This window comes from Pomacea canaliculata, linkage group LG1, assembly GCF_003073045.1.
Source record: "Pomacea canaliculata isolate SZHN2017 linkage group LG1, ASM307304v1, whole genome shotgun sequence".
NCBI classification, from domain to species: domain Eukaryota; kingdom Metazoa; phylum Mollusca; class Gastropoda; order Architaenioglossa; family Ampullariidae; genus Pomacea; species Pomacea canaliculata.
Window position 1 is genome coordinate 8,732,239 of NC_037590.1, and position 21,903 is coordinate 8,754,141.

The 21,903-nt window shown below is 36.2% G+C and overlaps 3 protein-coding genes across 13 annotated transcripts in view; 2 read left to right on the forward strand and 1 right to left on the reverse strand.

The window, feature by feature from the left end:
• The window catches only part of LOC112559984 (ras-GEF domain-containing family member 1B-like), a 70,303-nt gene extending 66,318 nt beyond the window's left edge, over positions 1 to 3,985 (forward strand). For all 5 annotated transcript variants that reach the window (XM_025231523.1, XM_025231530.1, XM_025231536.1 and 2 more), the window contains one exon: positions 183 to 3,985. In XM_025231523.1, the coding sequence (XP_025087308.1) occupies positions 183 to 201 (19 nt within the window). In that variant the 3' untranslated portion in view covers positions 202 to 3,985. The remainder of the gene's footprint in view (positions 1 to 182) is intronic.
• On the reverse strand, positions 3,478 to 17,244 carry LOC112559963 (mismatch repair endonuclease PMS2-like). Of its 6 annotated transcripts, XM_025231485.1 has the most exons (25): positions 17,078 to 17,244; positions 16,549 to 16,691; positions 16,236 to 16,322; positions 15,825 to 15,927; positions 15,499 to 15,601; positions 15,161 to 15,330; positions 14,802 to 14,880; positions 14,388 to 14,485; positions 13,710 to 13,809; positions 13,419 to 13,503; positions 13,059 to 13,138; positions 12,419 to 12,485; positions 11,948 to 12,029; positions 11,486 to 11,604; positions 10,568 to 11,274; positions 9,576 to 9,663; positions 9,136 to 9,235; positions 8,434 to 8,470; positions 7,700 to 7,830; positions 7,283 to 7,383; positions 6,525 to 6,593; positions 5,300 to 5,337; positions 4,952 to 5,056; positions 4,754 to 4,789; positions 3,478 to 4,307 (listed from the first exon to the last, which is right to left on the reverse strand). In XM_025231485.1, exons 1-25 carry the CDS (start codon positions 17,152 to 17,154, stop codon positions 4,248 to 4,250), a joined length of 2,865 nt encoding a protein of 954 aa, XP_025087270.1. In that variant the 5' UTR covers positions 17,155 to 17,244; the 3' UTR covers positions 3,478 to 4,247. The 6 variants fall into 6 exon arrangements, 2 of the variants coding, with proteins under 2 accessions (XP_025087270.1, XP_025087278.1); XM_025231493.1 differs by lacking the exons at positions 3,478 to 4,307; positions 4,754 to 4,789 and adding an exon at positions 5,720 to 5,727; XR_003098451.1 differs by lacking the exons at positions 3,478 to 4,307; positions 4,754 to 4,789 and adding an exon at positions 5,487 to 5,603 and having other exon boundaries at positions 4,961 to 5,056.
• A 20-nt stretch (positions 17,245 to 17,264) lies between these two features.
• Positions 17,265 to 20,827, forward strand: LOC112560015 (elongation of very long chain fatty acids protein 5-like). 2 transcript variants are annotated; one of them, XM_025231572.1, is made up of 4 exons: positions 17,265 to 17,385; positions 17,965 to 18,122; positions 18,664 to 18,813; positions 19,070 to 20,827. In XM_025231572.1, exons 2-4 carry the CDS (start codon positions 17,967 to 17,969, stop codon positions 19,505 to 19,507), a joined length of 744 nt encoding a protein of 247 aa, XP_025087357.1. In that variant the 5' UTR covers positions 17,265 to 17,385; positions 17,965 to 17,966; the 3' UTR covers positions 19,508 to 20,827. The 2 variants fall into 2 exon arrangements, with proteins under 2 accessions (XP_025087357.1, XP_025087350.1); XM_025231565.1 differs by having other exon boundaries at positions 17,384 to 17,519.
• The last annotated feature ends 1,076 nt before the right edge of the window (positions 20,828 to 21,903 follow it).

Sequence of the window (21,903 nt, forward strand, 5' to 3'; positions counted from 1 at the left end):
GTAAGTTGTGAACTCAAAAAACAAAAAGCATCTTTGCTAGCAACTTTTCAGACCATAAACAGAGGGGAGGGAATCAGATTATTTGTCTATTCTTCTATGCTGTGTTGAATGCTTTCAGTTCCTATCATTTATTAGTGTCTTGTGAACAATCAGTGATAAATGGTGTAATTTACTTTTTTCAGAGCCCAGGCAGGTTTGTGATAGTCTTCGGGAGCATGCCAGCGGACCCAGAACATGTTTGTTCAGCAACTTAATGGCTGTCTGCCTACATGGCCACTGTTTTGGCAACACAAGTTTTGTTGTCATGACCAAAGCAAAGAAGCAGCTTGCCTTTTCTTCAGGTTGCACAGAACACTCTGATGGTAGCAGCAACTTGAGACTGTTAAAAACCTCACAGACTTCCTTGGACTACTCAGTTATTTTACAACTGACAAGAAGCTGTTCTGGAAGCCGGCTTACCCTGCTGTGTCTTCACTTTTTGTGATAGTTTGTGGTTTTGCTTCTGCTTTTTTTTTTTTTTTTTAAGTATTTGTGATATTTGGGCATTTTGTGCTGTTTGCATACAGTTAGAACCTTCAAGTGCTAGTCAGGGCTAAAATCTAATTGCCCAAAGACTCTACAAATTTGCAGCAACTAACAGAGACAACCATGCTGTGTTCTTCCATGGTTTGTATCCTGCTATTAAGCAAAACCTGCGTAAAAAAAAGGTTGCAAAAAACCTAGTACAAGATGCACCATATATGTAATCACCATTTAAAAATGATGGTATGTTGTTACAAACTGGGTGTAGGGTGGCACCTCCTAACCCAGATAACAACACTTGTGAACATTTATGCTGCATCTTTGCAGACAATCCGAGCAGCATTTGCTTGGAGCATCCTCTTAAACAGTCATAACCCCGTGATTTCTGATGGGCTTAATCGCTGAAAGTTTCATCAAGGACACACCTGTGGATATTCTCACGTCAAGTTAAAAACAGAATTGTGCAATCTGCATAGTCCCGACAGTGGCACATTGTTCAATTTGGCTGTTATATTGTGGATCTGTTTCTGCAAGTGGTATGAAAGAATCAAAAAATAAATTGAAAAAATCATTTGAAACTGTGAATGCCATTTGCACAAACATCAAGACTTGAATAACCAAAGGGTGATCCCAGCAACCTCCTGGCACATTCCTTTGATGAATATGACACTGTGTGGCTTTAACTTACTGAATCCTGACTTTAGTGCATATTTATGATGCAAAAGCCAAGCTAGGCAGCAGGCTAACATCATGCCAACTTTTGGTGAACTTCACGGCTGTTGATGGGTCACAATTCTTAAGACTCCTGAACACTGCAGCCGGGTTGATGAGTTATTCTGTTTGAAATCCCACGTTGGACAGTGAATCTCAACTGTGTGTAAACTTAGAAAAAAAAATTTACAGGCAATTGGCCTGTTACTGGTGGGATAGGGAAATTGGCAATGTATTTAGCCACTCCCCATCCTGAAGGTTGTCATTTGATTTGGGCATATGTGGAACAATTTCTGAGAAATGCTCCAAAACAATGAAGCATAAAAGACTGACAAACAAAAAACTACAAGAACATCAGCTTTGTTATTTTATATTTAAATGGCATATAGAAGACCTTCAAATAACAATTTGCAACAGCATAGTGACCAAGAAACTTGCAATTTGTTTTATAGTTCTGGACAATTGACAGTAGTTAAGCTACGGAGGTAAGATACTTGTCTGTTGACCAAACCACAAAATTAATTTAAGTTTGTTAGACTTCAAAGGAACTTCCATCTTGCAAGCATCTGGCTAGCTAGCATCTAGATCCTGTCAAGCAGGTTTCAGCTGATAACTTTTGTTAAGTGGACCATTATGAACAAAGACATTATTTGACAAATATCAAATGATGTTAAGCTCTTGCAGTCATTATCAGAAAGTTTTCTATTCAAGCTCCATCTAAAATTCAGAGACCAATTAAAAACGCATTCCGTTGCAAAAAAAAAAATAAATGTAGTGGACGTAATTCATGGCTAAACATAATGTCCCATGCTCCATTCCTTTTACTATTGTACCTTCCTGCTCAAGATGGGGGGAGTATTTCACAAGAGCCTTTCATACTTTAGGTAAGCATGATATTCAGTGACTGTGCAGTGCTACCTCACATGTATCTTTCTCATACATTTTTCATAAATTATTGCAACTGTAGGTTGCTTACCGTGTGACTCTTGCTTATTGCCTTTAAAGGTTTTTTTTTTTGTTTGGGGGAGGGGGAATCTACAGTAAAAAGAAAACCACAATTCAGCTTTTTTTTCTATGTGTAAGCATGCACACAGTCTATTTGAGTCCCCAGTTAGTAGGAAAGCACAGCAGATACAATTAGAAAAATTAATCAAATTTGTTTCTATACCTTTGTCAGTGGCGGGGTTTTGTTTCAGTGGCTCATCATTTATTTTAGGGATCTTAAATTGCTGCATAATGCCAGATCATCTCAGATGCTTGCAAGAGGAATGGATGTTCCAAAAGTTATCATGTTTTAGTTCTTTGGGCATTTAATAAAAATGGAGTAATTATTTTTGATATATAAAGTTTTACATTAAATGAATGTTAACAATTGGCTAATGTTGCCGACTTAATACCTTGAAGTTTCTAAACAAACAAAAAAAAAAAAAAAATGGTGAATAAATTAAATCCATGCAATTAGTACATATACACATTGTACAACCTAGCCTTTACAATTGTTCTAGCTCCGTTACCTGTTGTTCAAACACTCAGTTTGGTGTTGTCTGTAAATATCACTATATTTTACTATTTATACATTCATGAGCATGTGTGAGCAGTTCAGTGTGAGAAACTAATGTTACATATACCTTGTCACTTAGTTGTAGAGCTTGGATTCAAGTTATATGAACTCAGGATATGTGGAAGGAAATGCTGGCAATCTCACATTAAAGATCGGCTAGTTTACTCATTCTTAACTGTTACTGTAGCAGCATATTTAGTTACTCTGTGTAATTTTGTTTTTCAAAGGCACATGGAAGAAGGGTCAAGGACTGGTAGTAAGGCTTTTTTTATGACAAAAGTGGAACGCTTACAATGAACCCCCAACTGATGAGATTTTCACTAAGTAGTTAACCATGAACTTTAATTTCTATTCATTTTAAAAAATGAAAACTTGTGAAAATTCAAATCTGAATTGCACAGATGATTTTGATAGAAAAATTCTCTCAACCACAAAGCATGTTTATCCCACCTCTATTTTTACCCATCTGCCTGCCAGCGATTGTGTGTGAGGTGTAGGAAGAAACGTTCTACCTAGACTTGCATGGGTAATAAATATTGTTATAAAGCAGGTTATGTAATTCAGATGAGGGTAATAAACTTTTGAGCATGTGCCTTTTGGAAATTAAAAAACATCATAGGGAAAAAGAAAATAGTTAATATGACCCATACATTTGTGCTTTTTTTTTTGTTTTTTTGTTTTTGTTTTTTTTTTGCTTTAAAGTTGCCATGTCTTCGATTCTTTAAGTTTAGACTCTGAAGCAAATTGTAAAATAATTGTTAATGCAAGTAGAGATTGCGATACCTAGTTATGAAACTGAGCATCATGCCAGCTGCCAGTCTAGATTTACAATTTGTCATCTGACAGAAGGTTGTACTGTACAGTTTGTTGGCTTAAGAAATTTAGTTTCTAGCATATCATGGTCTTATAATGAGATATAGCTTTTGGTGCATGAAATCAGCCTGTGATGCTAGAGAATGTCTCAACTTTTAAAAATTATTTTTAAGGATGTTTGACTGATGCATTGACGATGGAAGATGGGAATGCTTTCTGCTGAAAGATCCTTTCTCCCGTTAGGTTACTGCATTTGGTGCAGGTGGCTGGGCAAGGTAGAATTGAATTAACATAAGCAGATCACTCTTGTTGTCTTGTGGTCAGTGGTCAAAGTGGTGAAGAAGACTATTTCAGTCGAAAATAAAACACCACAAAATATCTTTGCATCTTTTACATGTGATTTGAGAATGTTGGTATGCAAATGACATCACATTTATAACTTGAGGAAAACAATTGTACATTCCTTCCCCTAAAAAATGTCACAAACAGCTCAACTCACACTAAAACAAACTTGCCAAATAAAAATACGATTCAGCAATAGAAAAGCTTGGCCAACCTTTCATTTGAAAGAGCTCTTTCCAAGGGGATTACAACTCTTGCTTTGTAAAGCAAACACAAGAAAAGTCACCATTTCCCCAATTCATGGCAGCATATTCAGGTTGAGAAGGTGACGCATCGTTGGGCGGCCATGAGGACAGTTCTGGCATAAATATCACAAATGGTGAAAAACCATTGTTGACGACACATAAGTAGTCTACTTAAGCCACTTCTCACTGTAATTTTGACAGCTGATGGTGAATGTTTTTTTTAAGTATTCTTCTAATTGGTGTCACCTATGTTAACAAATACTCTAAAAATATTTTCAGAAGAAAGATAAATTACTTTATTGTGTTGAAAAGCAAATGTAACTGTTACTTAGGCCTGCTTCTGAATTTATTCTACATTTGAACATTCCTAGCCAAGTTTAGATGCTTTAAAATCATAAAACTATCCTCTTGGTGTTTTGATTATAATTCTAAAAATTTCATTTTCATACATTTCTGTTGTATTACAGAGTTCTTAGAAGTCTATCATGCAAAAGAGCTAAAAAAATTGCATTATAAATGCATTAACAAGAAACATTCTGAAATTTTTGTTTTAACTTACCCATGGTTGTTCTATTTCTCCCATGTGGCACAGCAACTAAAGAAACAAACACAATGGATCAGTTCTATAGAGCACATTTAGTGCACAATGATCACAATTTTCTAACAAGTTGTCTATGTTCCACTGGCTACTGCATGAAGTTGTTCAATCAAAATTTTAAAACTTTAAATGAATAACCTGGCCTGTCACTTAACTTGCCTTTTTCATCTCCACTTTGCTCAAGGCTGTTCCTATCATGATAGACTTTCTGCAAGCTCTTGAGGCAAACATCAAACGCACACGAGATGGTCGACATATGATGCCCTGCAGAAAAATATTTGTCGCTTAATCATTAATGCTGTGTGACAATGCTTGAATGATTTTTTTTTTTTTAAAGCCTAAACAAGCTGTGTTCCTCTCTCTTTAGCATTCATTTGACCTCCTCTATTGCCCAGCCATAAAAGCCACAACAGCATGTGGATCATAAAAGAGATTCTTTGAAGAAATATACATATCCAAATAACTTAAAAGATGTGTGTAAGAAGCATGTAAGAAAACGACACTTACTGAAGAGTCTGTCAGCATAAAAATCAGTTCTTCGATATCTGGAAAAGCAATTTTAACTTATCAGTACTTAATCTGAGAAAAGAACAAATATCTAAACAAATATTTAAATGTTTACAATATCCACAGTAGTTTGAAACCAAAAAAAAAGAAACATAAGTACAGTAAATATTTAAATTACAATAAATACTTATATCTTGAACTGTCATGTCCATGGTCAAATCTTTTGATGTTTTCATAGCCCTCTTTGTCCAACACTGATCAGAAACTGCCACAGGATATTTCCACAGTGACACAGCACCTTAAACTGTCACATACCATTTGACCTTCATCTTGTATTCCACTTACATAAGTTTGGGTCTTTCAATGTTTGAAATGAAGTGATAGTAAACCACTCACATACCACACACATCGGCTACTCACCTCACCATCTGGTTGCAGATGAGACAATGAAAACACAGCATTATAAGATGTAAAGTAACTACTAACAATGACTCCCTGCTATTGTATCAGGCGAATTTTTTCCTCTTATAACCTGGCAGAATTTTATAGATTAACAAGATCTTAAATGTTATAATTACTGATATCAAGTTCATCAAAATCAGCCAGATAAGAATAGAAGTTATTTTAAAATTTAATATTGACACATTTGTGTGTGGTGTGAATTGCACAATATTCTATTTTTAAACACATAATTAATGTATTAGTTATGGTACACTTAAGCAATTACATGATGTAAAGTTTGCCTTTTGAGTCGGGAAAAAATCATCGAAAAAGCCTGATGGAAAAATCAATATTCCTAGAAAAGAAAACTCTGTTCCAGCACATCAAGTATTCATACTTTATGTATTAAAACGATGAGGAAGACATGCTTTTTCAGTTAAAAGATATTTCAAATCCAAAACAATTTTTGAAAAGTCACTTTTTGAGTAGCATTCAATTAGAAACAATGTCCAAAGCTGACATCAATATTTCCTCCTCTACTTTAGTCAAATAAAGACACAGTTTATCACAACTTTCAAACCAAAATGATTCTAACCAGTGCCACATAACAAAGCATAAGGGAATGGCAAAACAAATGCAGCTTGACAATAAAATAGGTCTCACATTAATCATAAGATTGTTAAGAGTAGCTTGATCTTAATGCTGCTATTATGAAAACCAATTGTATGATGTATTAGTCTCATTCACCTGTGAACAATGACATATACTTAATATTAAATGCTACCTTCTTTGCCAAATTTCCAATTTTTACTGATGGGTGTAGATTTTAGCTTGACTCTCTGAGTAGGAGGTGCTGCAAAATGAAAGCATAAATTAATACAAAACAGCATCCTGGACTGTTGATCCACTTATATCACTGCTCCCTTTAGCAATCAACTTTAATTAAACCAGATGGCTACTTTTGATTTTGGAAAGAGGGTGGGAGCCAGCGGTCTAAGGGAAACAGCCACCTATTTTTAGCAGTTCAGTCTCCTACTCATTCTCACCAAGTTGTTTCCCCTTAACCACCAAGTAATTTTGTTTTTTTAAATTAAATTTTCCTGCAAACTCAAAGGAAACACTAAAAGAGGAATTCATTTAATTGCTAAGTGACATTTACAGAGGCTGACACTTACTCGGCAAATACCAATCACACTCATACACTGACGCCACTATATGTACTGTTATATGTAAACCTAAGAACATGTAATATTTCTCTCACGCAAACACTCTCACACACAAATGCACAAGAAAATGAAAATTCCTCTCCATGCGTGAGGCACAATTCTTCCACATACGCATACAAATATATGCACGAACACATGCACACATACACACATTCTTTTACATACGCAACACTGACAGTTCATAAAAAAGGCCAAATTATAATGCCAGCCCATTTCAAAAACTGACTGTCACATTATCACATTCCAATATGGCAACTAGTATATTTAGAACAATAAAAATAAGATGACAACAAAAATATATTTTTCTTTGACAAACCTGTTTCATCAATATGAAATTCAAAGCCATTTTTCTGGAAGATATGTAGGTTATCAAGTAAAATGATTTCATTGGCTGCTGTTAATTCCAGACTCTGTGGACTGCAAAGAATTGTACTTCATGCATTATAAGAAGCAATACCCGCTCAAGTATACAGATAAAAATGATAGAAATGTGAATTCATTATTATTCTTAATAATGCAGTGCTAATAAATAACATAATGATTAGTCACATAATGTACAGCACATGAAACTTTGTTTTGCAGATGATTTTATACATATTTTATACATTTTTTGCTACTGTATACAAGTTTTATCTATGAGCAGCTCTTAAATTAGTTTAACACTGAACAGTGAACCAATTTCAGATCAGTTTGAAATGATCATGATACCACATGGATTAGATAAAATACTGACTGTATCAACAGTTGGCTTTGTAAGACAGTGTTTTGCTGGAGCATCTCAAAGTTGTATTTTTCATCAGTCGCATGCTGATCTACAATAAACAAGTCACGTCCACTTCTTGCTATAATAAAACCAAGGTTGAACTGCAAAAAAACATCACATCTGTATGTAAATATTTAAACAAGCACACACACAAGTGGATTGAAAGAGAGTCAGTGAGTAGTTATGATCTGAATGATGGTGAATAAATTTGTAAGACGCGTTGATGCCTTCTGATAAGTATGTGCTTGTGCAACGTCATGTGAGTAATCACTGTTGGTGGGATAAAGTGCTCTATAAACAAACATTATTAGTAGTTGTAGTAATATATTATTACACTCTTCAGAAAGTCATGGAGACCCTTGAGGTTAATATTTCTTTTCTGAGATATCAGATGTTTGCAATTGAAAAATCTGACATAAACAAAAGTGCTAGACTTTGAAATAAATTCAACTTTTCTGTAACCCTGGTCTCAACCTTTAACTGAATACTAACACAACATCAGCTGTCACATCACACTTACTGCAATCCTAAGAATCAAAGGTATGTGTTACTCTTCATTGCTGTAAGGAATCACAACACTACAGTACCATGTGCACAACTTACTTAAGTATTTGTTTGACTAAAACAAGTGGTGTAGAAAGCAGAAAACAGAATCGGAACCCTTTATTATCAAGGACTCAGAAATGTAAAATCCAAATTCTCACCTGCCCCAAAACTTCCATCTCAGAAAACATGGATTTGCTGCAACAAAACATGGACACACAAGATGCAAAGGTCATTAAAAACCTGAAGACAGTCATGTTGCGTACCTAACATTATGCTATGTGCACTCTGCCAAGTCAAAGTGTTTTTTCTTAAAATGGAAAAGAATTAATGGCTAATTAGAAAAAAATATCCACATGCACAAAACTGCAATAAGTTTATTATGGCAAGCTAACTGAACCAGCATCAAGCAAAATGCTATATTTCCTCCTCATGGTTGCTTATGGAAACTTCCGCTTCCAAAAACTGTAGTCTCCCCACTCAATCCGCAACAAATGAAAGTTACTCAATTCATTCAACACCATAGTAGTTTTATTAGTTTATTCCTTGTTGCTCCTCTGAGGAGTATAGGGCCGGAACAACACCTCGCCAACGGACCCAGTTTTGGGCAGCCCCTTCAGTTGGGCCCATGTGGTTCCAATGTCCTTTGCCTTGCTCTCTACTGTTCTTATTTAACACCATGGATCGTAAGAAATGAAACAAAATGACATCCACACTGTTATCTGGTTTAGCTAATTAAATAAAATATTTTTTTATACATTGCATATGACTAGCTGATTACATGTAAGATCTGGCAGGAGAACAAGCTTTCCTTCCTAGGAATTATTGAGAACAAAGCTATGATCTCTTGATTGGGTCATCACCTAATTTGTTTTTGCAACTCCTCTTCTGCTGCCTGGTTCTGACTTGGACAGATCTTTGCCCGGAAGGAGCGGACACAGCTGGTCTTGTTTTGCAACGCCTCTAAACAAATGTATCAAAAACTAGTATGTAAGAAAAGATGTCAGCAAAGTGAAAAAAATCCACTCATCAATACAATACACTGCATAAAAAAATGAGTATGCACACATCCCTTGACATCAGCAATCTATTGTCATCCCTAAAATTCTATTCCCAACAATGAAGGTCAACTAAATTTACCTATATCCCTCCCACTGTATGATTCTCAAAGGGTCAGTTGTGTGGTGGAGTTGACATGTGTATATAAATTATAATTATAATAAAACAGTAATTGCTTTACACAATTTACCAAACAATACATAAACTACCATTCAAAGAAAAAAAAATTATTAATAAACTTTACTTTCTTTTTGTATCACTTGCAGACACTCCTTTAATTTCTGAAATGAGAACCTGAGGTCTTCAGTTCGCACATTTCTGTCTTCAGCAATCTGTAAATTAACATCATCAGTTTACAAGCTCCTGCACCTGAGAATATGCACATACAAACGAATTATATACTATATACATTAATGCACACATGCAAACTATAGGTAAATAGCTGAAAAATAAAAGTATTTAAGCATATGTTCTTATTAGCTCCTTCTCATTCACTCATTTCTATTTGCATTCCTTGACAGGTACCAGTTGCCAACAGTTGTGCTGGTTATCAAAACTGGTTGTCAGGGAGAATAACTGGAGAGACAAAGAGGCTAACAAGACTTGCCACCGAGGTCTGTCTTGAACAGTGGTGAGCAGGTCCTGCACGGAATGACCAGTCAACTTCTTCCACAAACTAGCTCTTACTCCATCCGTCTTGGTGTTAATCCCACCAGGGTACCACGAAGAACAGTATTTAACAGAGTGTCTGTCATGCCAGGTCACATGGTCAAACCAGACCAGCTTACACTGCTTCACTATTGCAAGAAGGGGTTCAGTTTCCCATTAGGGTGGCACCCATGCATCATATAAAATAATTGGTTTTGTGTTCTATATAGGATATTCGGAGCAGCCTCCATGGACACTGGTTTTCAAATGCCTGGATGCTCCTCTCATTGTCAGCAAGTGTGCACCTGAGTGTGTGTGTATGTGTGCATGCACATGTGAGCTAAACCAAGCTTGCTAGTACACGATCATCAGAGCAAAGGCATGGCACACTCAAGCAGCTAGCAACATTTACTTTGCCAAAGGGGGAGTGGGCGTGCATGCCGTGACTGCCACCCAACTTCAAGCTCTTTAATAAAAGTGGGCTCTTATGTTAAAGCTCTTTAATCTAAATTTCAGTACATGTTAATAGTAAAGACATCCACCAATATACAACTGTCTTGCTCATTCCTTCAATGCCTGTTTACAAACCTCATAATCATATGTGTGACCTGTTCTTGCACAGCTGTCTTGCTCTGATTGACAGATCTCATTTGTTCTGTCTTCTTGCCGTTCATCCTTCTCATGGATCGTTGTACTTCTTTCCTTATCAATAACATTCATGACAGAGTGATTCTGGCTGGATATACTAACACATGTCTCTTCGCCAGCTTGCAAGTCTTCAGGTTCCAGATGATGCAAAGATGGACTTTCTTTTGAAACATATGCCACACACGACAGACCATCAGGCTCATCACCTTTGTCAGCTAACTTCTGAAATGTTGTCAGTTTTGATGCTGTCTTGTCTAAGGGGTCAGAAACTTGAAATCCATTAACAGAATCTTGTGCTGACGTCACTTCTTCAAAGTCTACTGTTTTAGAAAGGCTGCTGAGCAGTTGATGTTCCTCTGCCACTGAAGATTCTGTCACATTATCTGATACCAGAGGTGAGAAGATGGACACCATCCCACTACATGATTTAGAAAAACTTGATGTAGTTGAATCAGAATCACAGTCATATACATCTACATCACAATCCACCACTGCAGGAGACATTTCTGGCTCTTTGTAAATGGTTCTCTGGGACCCTGGAGACTGAGGAAAAAGCATGGTGATGGCTCCTTTATTAGGCGATCTCTCTGTAATATTTCCAGTCGGTAGACTGAAACTCTTTGCCACATGTATATTAACTTTCCTTTCTGCACAGAAAAAGTTCATCCATGAAAATGATAGCTTCTTGTGAATATCGCAGCATGAAAACCTATCCAAGTTACTGCTAATGCACTAATAAAAGAACATTTACTGTGATTTTTAAACAACTCTAACATCCACATGTACAAAGTCACTAACAAACATGTCTATTTACAAATGCAAATGCAAGGGGATAAAATGGAAAGATTTTTCACATACGTTTACTATGATGAAAACTTTGTAATGGTGTACTGCTGTTCTTGTCAAAAGTACTGGAGAAGGATCTCTTGAGCCTTGCTAATGAAAGTGAGATACTGGTACTTCCTGGAGTCAGCAATCTGAAATTATTTTTAATGAATATGGTATCAAATGGAAGAACTTTTATGAAGTTTATACAAACTTTTACTCAACTTTCGGAAAACACAGATTCATTGCCATCTCGGTGTATAATCAGTGACTTTTACAAACGTTTATTGGAAAGCCAAAAGCACATAATAAATGATATTTTCTATCCACTCAATGGGTATTTAACACTGAACTAATTGATCAATTGTCAACCAACATCTATTATCCACCAGCAAACATCCACCATGACAACAGATTGCATAATGCAGTTCTACAGAAAGTCAAATCCAAGGAGATCAAAAACTGAAAAACTACTAAACAAGACAAAGGAACCACCTAGGACTTGGTGGGCTCTGTGAAAAGGCTGCAGGAGATGAGTCAGTCATATCTTTTGGGCTACTCAGAGAACTGCCTGGCACTGTCACAATGACATCTTTACATGAGAAGTAATTTGGGCAAAAACAGAGAAAGATAAGAAAAACAAAGATATTTCTGATATCTTTGAATATCAGTGCATGTTGATTTAATTCAATTACATTAAATATCTGGATTCAATTCCCAGATTTACTATTTTGTCACCTGAGTGATCCTTTTAAAAAAAAGTACATTAGTCGACAAATAAAACATTTTGTAATCCACTAAACCTTGTGACTAAAATACTGGATACAGAAAATCCTCAATTAAAAAAAGAAGTCAGCCAAGCTCCTATAAATTAATAAATCTTCTGAAAAACATTTATTCTTTAGCCAGTGTTTATTAAAACAATAATTTCAAAGATCAAGGAAAACAACATCTTAATTTACTAACCAACATGAGGAATAACTGTCACAGGTAATACAGATGTGGTGGGCTCATACATTTGCACCAAGGATGTCTGCAAAAATCATCCTTTAGAAGTCTTTAACCAAAGTAGATAAGACTGACATCAGTCCCTTGTTCAAATGAACGACTGAAAAATATTTAACTATGTTCAGTTGCACCTGCTTTAACTCTGAACAATCCAAACATGAATAGTCAACAAACCACACTTACTGCAGATGAGCAAAAAGCTGTTAAAAGTTCAACTGTGACACACTCTCTGTCAAAGAAGTACATGTGCATAAGTGTTCCCAAGTTTTCTCCATCGCACTCTCTCTCTCACAGACACACACACAAATACATGTGACCTGCCACCACAGAATGAGTTTTAAGTTAAAAACTTGAGATTTTGCAAATTGTATATTTTTAAAATGTGCAGGTTTTGGCCTTTCTTTTGATATGTTGTTCTCCTAGTCCTAAAATTGAGTGAGTTATAAAGGTCTGAAGTGTGCAAGTCCGGTCGCACAAAGTCGACCCTAATTACTTTTCTGGGCTTTCACTACGAAACTGTTCTTAAGACTCATTTTGTGGTGGCAGGTCACCCATATATATATATATACCCATACACACACATAACAGATTTCACAACCTTTAATGTGGCAAGCAGGATTTGCTCTCCTTCTACAAAGATCTGACGCTTGTCTGGAGTAACATTCACGTCCACTGACCCTTTCAAAAAACAACAAAAAAACCTGAATCTTAATCTCGCACATTTAAAATGACATGAAAATAGCTGAAACATGCTATTCATAGTCCAGATTGTTTACAAAACCTAATAAGACTTACTGTTCCACTAACTTTCAGATATAAAGAAATAAATGTATACACATTGAAACGTAAAGATAATTTTTTTTTCTTTGGATAAGGCTTCTAGACAGAAAGGAAAAGTTGACATAGGTAATCCCAAATATTGACCAGCTACATTTTAAGCAGCTTCACTAAAGATCACCTGAAGACATGAAAATGAGCAGGACCACAAACGGGTACTGGTGCCTGTTGTAGCTGTGATACACTTCATTGACTACCCTCAACACCTGAAAAGTGAAAGTTCCAATATTAATTGGATTCTAATGCTAAACAGGAGCAAATTAATGAAGCACTTGCATCAACTTAATCTTTGCACTGTATTTTAATAGTTAAATCTATGGTTCATAGAATTTGGCACACACACACACACACAAACATGAACAGCAACAAACGTGCATTCTCTTTGCCACATCTATCCTGCTATCAAAATTACCTTGTGAGCATCACAGGGTCTCTTGTTGATGAAGACATATTGACGATCAGCACTGCTTCTCCCCTGGCCATGCTCACATTTAGAAATAAACCCTTCTATTCTGTTCCAACAGAAAAACAGCTTTCAGATGTAGACACATGCATGAATGTTTACGTATATGTAGATGTTAAGAAAGGACAGCTATACTGACATCAAATTCTGCACAGATATTAACTTTGATTTTGCATGATAGCACACTTTTGATCTTTGCTTATACTTTCTCCCTCCCTGGCTTACCTTTCCCAATCTTCTATTAAGTCAGATACCCACTCTGTACCTGGATCAGCAGCAGAAAGAATGCTGTGTAACAAGGGTATAAAACAGGCTGGTGTGTGCCCCTTTTGAATCAGGATGCCATTGGTCTAACCACTAAAAAAATCCTGCTAGTAGCTGTTAAGGTCTATCCCACTTTGTGCAGCTGTTCACCCTAGGTAGATTTCATGATCCTCAAGTTTCTCCTTGCCAGCCAGCAATGTTTCAGAATGAATCTTCAATATGAGCATGCTCCTTGTGGACCTTAGAGTTATTATAAAACTATTTAAACACAGGTAATGCCAACCAACACGTAAGTGAGGACCTGAGAATGGAATTTTAAAGAAGTATTGCCAATGACTTAGAATAAGAAGAGATTGACACTACCTTAGGTTACATGTTTGGGACCGGTCAGGTCTAATGCCAAATTCTGTGTAAATGTCTTCTGTAGGGTTATGTTGCTCAAATGGCATTATACTCATCAGCTGTAAAAACATGTTTTGAGAAAAATAATACACTTTGACAATTTAAATATCTAATAAAGTTGACATAAAATAGGCTCTTTCTTTTGATTTATCTACTTCTCTTATAAAAGTGTATTAAACTTGGGATTTGCTTTTCCCCATCTCAACCACTTTTAAAATGCTAATTGTGCACATGTAAACAAGAAAGGAATTTACCTTCAGATCCTGCAGATCTTTTGTCAAAAAAAGAAAAGATCATTATTGTATACTTGAATCCAAAGAATAATGTATGGAAATATTCATGCTACCTAACTGGTCTGCTGACAAATTGCAATACCTGCTTTGGCCCAAACACATCTGCAATGTTGGCCTTAACTGATGGATTTCCATTGGTACAAACCATGGTCATCCTGTTTCTGCAAGCACGTAAAAAGACAAAAATAGGAACTGATTTAACAAGGTGGAAAAAAAGACAAAAGGATAGGGAAAGAAGCAGATGTAAATATACAGCCAATACACATATACAACTAATGTACATATACAGTAAATGTATGCAAACAATAAGCACAATCCTGAAATCTTCGCAGTTTTTATTTTTTTTAAACAGTGAATTCTTCCATTTATTTTTTCATTCTTATGTCTTATATACTTACATATATATTCTTATATATATATATACTCTAAAAGTAAACAGACCCTTTGCCTGTCTGATTGTGGCAAGATATGCGAACAGTTGTATTGATGAGGCAGTAAGCATTTAACACCTGCATCATCTTTCCAAACTCTCTCTTCAAATTTCGCTGAAATTCTCGATGCCGTACAGGTAATGAATAGAACAGATTTTGCACCATTACTGTTGTTCCCCTCTGAAATATTTGAACATAAAAGGTTATGTTAGTATAACTGTCTAAAGTACAATGCTTTTGGTGTAGTAAAATGTTTCAATGCAAACAGTATGATTTCCATATGTAAATTTAAAGACTTACATGTCTGCTAGCCTAAGAGAAATGGAAGAATATCTAGATTTCACAGACCTGCCGTGGAATGGGGCTTCTGGAGACAATCTTTCCATTGCCATCTATAACAAGCTTAGTCCCCACATCTGCACTGTCATGACGAGTTATAATGGTCACATTACTGGAAAAAAGAAGTAGGCCTGTGCATATGAATATTTATTCGATTGCTTTTCATTCTTTTAGTATCCAACAAAGCAGATCTGAATATTATGCCATCCTATTCATCATCATCAACAAATTTTTTTATTTTTTATGAGCATGCAAGATGTGAGCAAAAGTGCTTAGACTCAAAGTATTCATGGAGTTTTGGTAAATTTTTATTTGTCGTAAATCTGATAACATACCTTAAGGCACACAATGAACTGAGAGCTTCGCCACGGAATCCAAATGTGGTTACATTTACCAAGTCACTAAAGTCAGACAATTTTGAGGTGTGATGTTTTAAAGCTGCAAATACAAATAAACAGATTTATTAACGAGTAAGTATATAGGAACATGTTAGTGCATGCAAGTTCATAATTACACACTCACATAAGTGTACACTACCAGTACAGGCATGTGTAGATATGCATACATTGGCATACATGCAATTGCAAGTTTTTACTATTTTATGCATGTATGTGTGAGCAAAGAAAGTTTTGCAGATGTATAGTAAAATGGGATGAGAAGGGTCAAGGGATGCATTAAAAGCTCTTGGAAAGTATATTTTATCTTGCAAGTTTTAAGATATTATAATAATAAGTTTTTTTACTTACTAAGGCCTTCAAAATTTTTCTCTTCTACACCCAGACCATTATCAGAGACCTCAATGCTCTCTGCTCCATATTCTTTTAGTTTGATTTCTGCAAACAATTTGTACAATGTTAAAAATCATATCAATTTAAAGAAAAACAAGAGAAAAGTAACACTACTTTATATAGAGTACTAAAAATCCCTATCGTCATCTGTTTCTCACAAAAGGTAGTGACTATACAAAAGGTAGTGACTATACAAGGACCTAAAAAATAAATGGACGACTTGTGCACATGCACACACACACACACACCTCCTTCTCTACCTCCTGCTTACCTATGCAGGTTGCTGCAGCATCAACACTGTTCTCTACTAGCTCTTTCACGGCAGTGGCCAGCGAAAGAACAACTTGGCCTGAGCAGATTCGATGCACAGACTCTTTATCAACAGCTCGAATAGTACCTGCTTCTTTCTGAGAACTGTCGGTGACAAAAAAACAGTCTTGTTATATACTAATTTCATCATTTTAAATAGCATGTTGTAATCTTACTTAATAAGTTCAATGCATGCTATACTTCCATGAAGAGGTGGGAGACTTCCCTTCAGTCGCCTTCCGCGTCTTATAATTTCTGGAAGGGAGAACGAAAATACTCCTACCACTAGACTAACATGAAGTATTCTGTGGATAAGGACTAACCAACCACTTTTTTTTTTTAGTTTAGATTACTTTACCTACCCAGAATGGCAAACTGGGCAGGCTTACTCAACTTTGTGGCAAATAAAATATCATATATTTAAAATACAGATATAATATTTCGCAATATTTTGTAAAATTGTAATTATTGTGATATTGTGCAATCGTTACCCTAAAACCTCATTCTCCTGATATTCATAACCCAAATGTTCAATTTCGTCTGCTTGGTCAACTCCAGACGTCGCCATCGTTTAACATTTCCCGCGACGCGGGAGACGTTTATTTTTCTTGGCAAATTTTATTGTCTTTTGAAGTCATTTGAATGAAATTTATTTCATTATTGACTTCATCTAATTCGCAAAGATATTTCTTTATAAAATTATTATCAGTACGATAATTAATCGTTGCATAGTGTTTTGTGAATGGAAACGCAGTTTAAAGCTTACTCCCTTCACTGACCCACGAGCACATAACTGAGGGTTTGTTTATTATACACGAACCTGTATTACACGTCCGTGGTTTATACTTTTACACTTACAGACTCTTTATTTTCCTGATTGACTTCGCTCAGTCGCTTTGTGTGGAACCTTTCACGATAGCTAAGTTACGTTAGGTAAATATTTGCTGCTAGTTTAAGTAATTCACACCTGTATGTTCAAGATCAAGGGAGATAAAACTATAGTGGCACCCTGTAATTTTATTACCACGTTTTATTTCAAAACATCAGAAATCCCTAAGGACCATGAGATTATTCTTTTGCTGGTTGAACAAGTCTTAGAGATGGGCAAATAATTTTGTGGCTAATGCAACCAAAGTTGTACACTGGTGAGCAAAGCCAGTAACGTTACACACTTCATTGGCAACAAGCGTTTTAGGCATAGCTTTCTTTTAAAAATACTTAAGATATCATTACCTGTTTCACAAACTGGATGATGGGGTTTAGGGTTTTTCTTTTTGGTTTGAAGATGTATATCATGGTGTCCTTATAACAACTTATATGAATGTGTCAGGAGCTCATCCAAATGATTCTATTCTAGAGTTTTCACTTTATTGTGCAGGTATGAGTAATGCTATGGCTGGGCTCCCAGAAAAGACCACAGCTTTCCTGGGACTACTGCTTCAGTTGCAGTCTTGTAGTCTTTTTGCTGCCTATCTTCTCATGATTATGCTGGCTGGTTTTTGGCAGAGGGCCACATCACCACTGGGACTTAGACCTGTAAAGTGGCTTGAATTATTATCCTAGATTCAGCCATAAACTCAAAACTACTTTAAAAATTCTGAGATCTAGCTTTCCAAAAGAGGCAAATAACTCTGTGCCATGTATAGGATGCAAGTACTTAAACATCCAGATTCTCATCAGTCAGAGCTTAATTTTTAATTTTAGAAAAAGTTGACATCAGTACTGTTTACAAAGTTCTTGAACACAAGCCTTATGTAGTAGTATTTTTATGCTTTAAAGCTGTCACACCTGCTGATATGTTAAATCAACTCATGGGTGGCAGTGATAGTGATGGTGGTGTTGGTAATGTCAGAAGTGATAATGCTGATAAAGATGGTAGTTATGAAGGCAGTGACAACAGTGTGATAAATGCAGCTATTTTAGTGATGACTTTGCTGTTATTGGTGTCTTGGTGATGATAGGGATCAGTGCAAACAGAGTAATAAAACCTCTATGGTTTACTGTAAAATAAGAATCATATTTTTTTTTAAGTCAGAGGAATGTTTCATCTAAAACTGAGTCTTTCACTTGTTTGCAGTCATTAGTTATCCACAATTTTGCATGCTGCTTTGGGAGCATGGTGACAATGTTGGGATTCCTGCATGGCATATGGACCAGTGGCTCCTTATACAGCAGGCAAGATTCAGAAAACTTAACCTGGATTTTTAAGCTGTATTGGATAACCAAGGTGAAACATTATTCAGTAGCTATTTAATAGTTATTAGTAAACATCATCAGGCAGTTTTGTATTTTGTGTGCAAGCAGTAAAAGCAAAATGCAGAAATAAATATAAGTCTGATTTTGCTTCTGGCATTATTCTTTAATGCTAACTAAATTATAGCAACACTTTGTTTAAAAACTGAACATGGCAAAACATAATTTGTCTACAGGAGAATAAGCACATGGTAAGATTTATAAATATAGACTGTCTTTCTGGTATGCAGATCCTTGAACTACTTGATACTGTCTTCATGGTGCTACGACATAAGACACGCCAAATTTCCTTTCTTCACATCTACCACCATTCCAGCATGCTTCTGCTTAGTGAGCTGGCATACCGTTTCTATCCCTGGCCTGCAATTGGTGTCTTCTTGGGAATGAACTCCTTTGTTCACATCTTGTTATATCTTTACTATGGTCTCACAGCACTCTTGCCTGACAGCCCTCCTCAGTGGAAAAAGCAAATGACTCAGATACAGATAGCACAGTTCCTGTTAGGCTTTGTGATTGCATTCATTGGATATATAGGTCACAACTACTGTGTTTACAGCATGCTGTATGGAATAAGTATGACATTTTTGTTTTCTAATTTTTATTACCAAGCCTATATTCAGAAGCGGCAGCCAGAATCAAAACCTAGTCATAGGGGTAAAATGGACTGAGCAATACTCATCTCTTGGGTATTTTGGGTTTTGTTTGTTTTTTGTTTTTTTTTTTGATATGATGGTTCTATGGCAGCGATGACTGTTTTTTGGAACCACACACAAGTTCACTTTAGTCCAAAAGAGGACAGTGCTTCTGGGTACAAGTCCAACAAAAAGAAGTAACAGTTTTTTTTTCTAGTTGCCTTAGCAGACCTTTTTAACTAGTTAGACCATTTTACTCAAAATTACCCTCTTAAATCTCTTGAGGATTCAAGATTGCAATTTAATGATGTAGATTGCTACAGATTTAATTCTCCTTTAAAAATGCCAGAAACCAAAAACATGCCCTGTAACATAAAATTAGCACTGCTGCTAATATTATGAGGCTGTTAAATCACAATTAATTAATATATTAATTATAATAATGAGGATGCTTATAAATATTTATAGTACCTTCTCCACTAACCAAGATGTGCTCAAGGTGCATTACATAAATGAAGTCACACGAGGACACATAGGCATCAAATGCATCTTGCAAATTCACCATCGTTCAAATCATAACTCTCACATTCACAAACATACACACTCACAAATAAGGATACCATATAGCACCTGAAGAAAACCATTGACAGCAGCCCAGTAAACAGGTATTACATCCAGAGATATATGTGCTAGAACCAAGATACAAACCCATAACACCTGAATCTCACTGCTGTGACAGGCCCTTTAGATATAATTCATGTCTCCTTGATCTTCTGTTACCCATGGAGACCAGTTCTAGAGGCAAAACTGGTGTAGTGATGTCTCTAGCCACAGAAAAGTGTTTGCTTTTTTTTTGTTGTTTGTTTATCTCAGTTTATTTTAAATGTCTAAAAGAATCAAAATAAGTCAAGATTATATTTTGCTAATATTTATTCTTTGAATTATCCTCTTTCAAAAATTTGTTACTCATTTTTATTTTTATAATACTTTAGTAATCTTTTGTTGAATGTAATTGATATTATACAGGCATTTGTCTGACATTTCTGAGTGTTTTAGCATATTTTTAGGAACTAATGCAATATTTTGAGGAAAATCAGAAATGTTGTTTGAGGTATTTACACAAAATGTATACTCCAGTGAAAAATCCATTGCTGGACTCGTGATCATTTTTACAAATTTGCTATGAAATGTATCCTGTGATGCCTCTGTTGAGGACCTGCAAACACAAATATTTGTCCTTTTCTTTTTAAGTCTCACAATATTTGCCCAGAAATATTCACTTGTTAATTACTATAATGTTCCAAATCAAACTACAGACTCTTTTAAGGTTTATTCAGTAAAATGTTTACTTCATCATATTGAATGTTGAATTATTTTGTTGGTAAATGGATGCGAGTCAAGCATTGTTAACATACTTTGTTCTCTCATATTTAGTGATGTCAGATGTAGTATAGCCTACACGCATTTCAGCGCCTGGGACATACCAAGTCTCCCACCAAACCTTACTCTGAGGCACCTCATAAACAAAGATGAGTAGTAAATCACAAAATCCATACAGGGACCATTGTGGGAAAATGCATACACCAGCCAATCTGAATAAATGAACGCTAACTGGTACTACCATAACTCTACTCCATACCTCCTTTCTCGATTTGCTCTACAATGCCTGTGAAACCTTATTGCTATGCTACTATATGGCATAAATCAGGCTCAAGACTGCTATGTGGTAGCTACTAAACTGGTGAAAGAAGAAAAAAAGCTAGACATTAGGAATATGAGAGATTTGTGCTGGTCATAAAACATCTTCAGGAGATGAGGATGAGAGCAAGTGGCGTATATGTCACATCTCTGTCGCTTCGTATTCGGCGTACATTTTCACTGTACGGATGTTCTCTGTCACAAAGTTTGGAACATCACAAACAAGGCCTAACTGCTAGCAAACTTTCCGAAAAAACATTTTTATATGTCAGACATCGGCGGGTCATGAGACTAAAGAGGCGTCAGTACAATTACGATAATGAAGGGCTGTCACAAAAGATCGAATTCGATGAGACAGAGAGGGAAGTGCCAGGAAGCGAAAGGCGAATTCGGGGTGGAGGGAGGAGGATTGCTTAATAATGGCAAAGCTACATTGTAGGTGTGTGAGTCGGACCCTTTGAGCATTATCATGGCCACTAATTGGAATAGAGACTATCGTCGACACTCTCTGAAGGACTCATCGACGTCCCGCTCAGTAGAGGAGTGCTGCTGACGTCCCTCCACCCGGGACTCGAGGTCGCTGACTGCAGTCAGCATCAGTCTGTGCTCTGCTGAAATAACATGGCAGCTCCGTCGTGTTGACGATCAACAAAATGAACATCGCCCAGGAAAAATGCTTCCCCTCATCACTCAGGAGAGCAACAAATGTAGCCCCTGTACTGCAGCCCTCCCCC

What these genes read in the sequence shown, in the direction of transcription:
- LOC112560015 (XM_025231572.1), top strand. Translation starts at nt 17,967, where the DNA reads ATGAGTAATGCTATGGCTGGGCTCCCAGAAAAGACCACAGCTTTCCTG. An exon ending in CACCACTGGGACTTAGACCT is followed by an intron (nt 18,123 to 18,663) that starts GTAAAGTGGCTT and finishes ACTTGTTTGCAG; the next exon opens with TCATTAGTTATCCACAATTT. An exon ending in AGCTGTATTGGATAACCAAG is followed by an intron (nt 18,814 to 19,069) that starts GTGAAACATTAT and finishes TCTGGTATGCAG; the next exon opens with ATCCTTGAACTACTTGATAC.
- LOC112559963 (XM_025231485.1), bottom strand. Translation starts at nt 17,154, where the DNA reads ATGGCGACGTCTGGAGTTGACCAAGCAGACGAAATTGAACATTTGGGT. An exon ending in GAAAAATTTTGAAGGCCTTA is followed by an intron (nt 15,928 to 16,235) that starts GTAAGTAAAAAA and finishes TTGTATTTGCAG; the next exon opens with CTTTAAAACATCACACCTCA. An exon ending in GCTCATTTTCATGTCTTCAG is followed by an intron (nt 13,139 to 13,418) that starts GTGATCTTTAGT and finishes GTTTTTTGAAAG; the next exon opens with GGTCAGTGGACGTGAATGTT.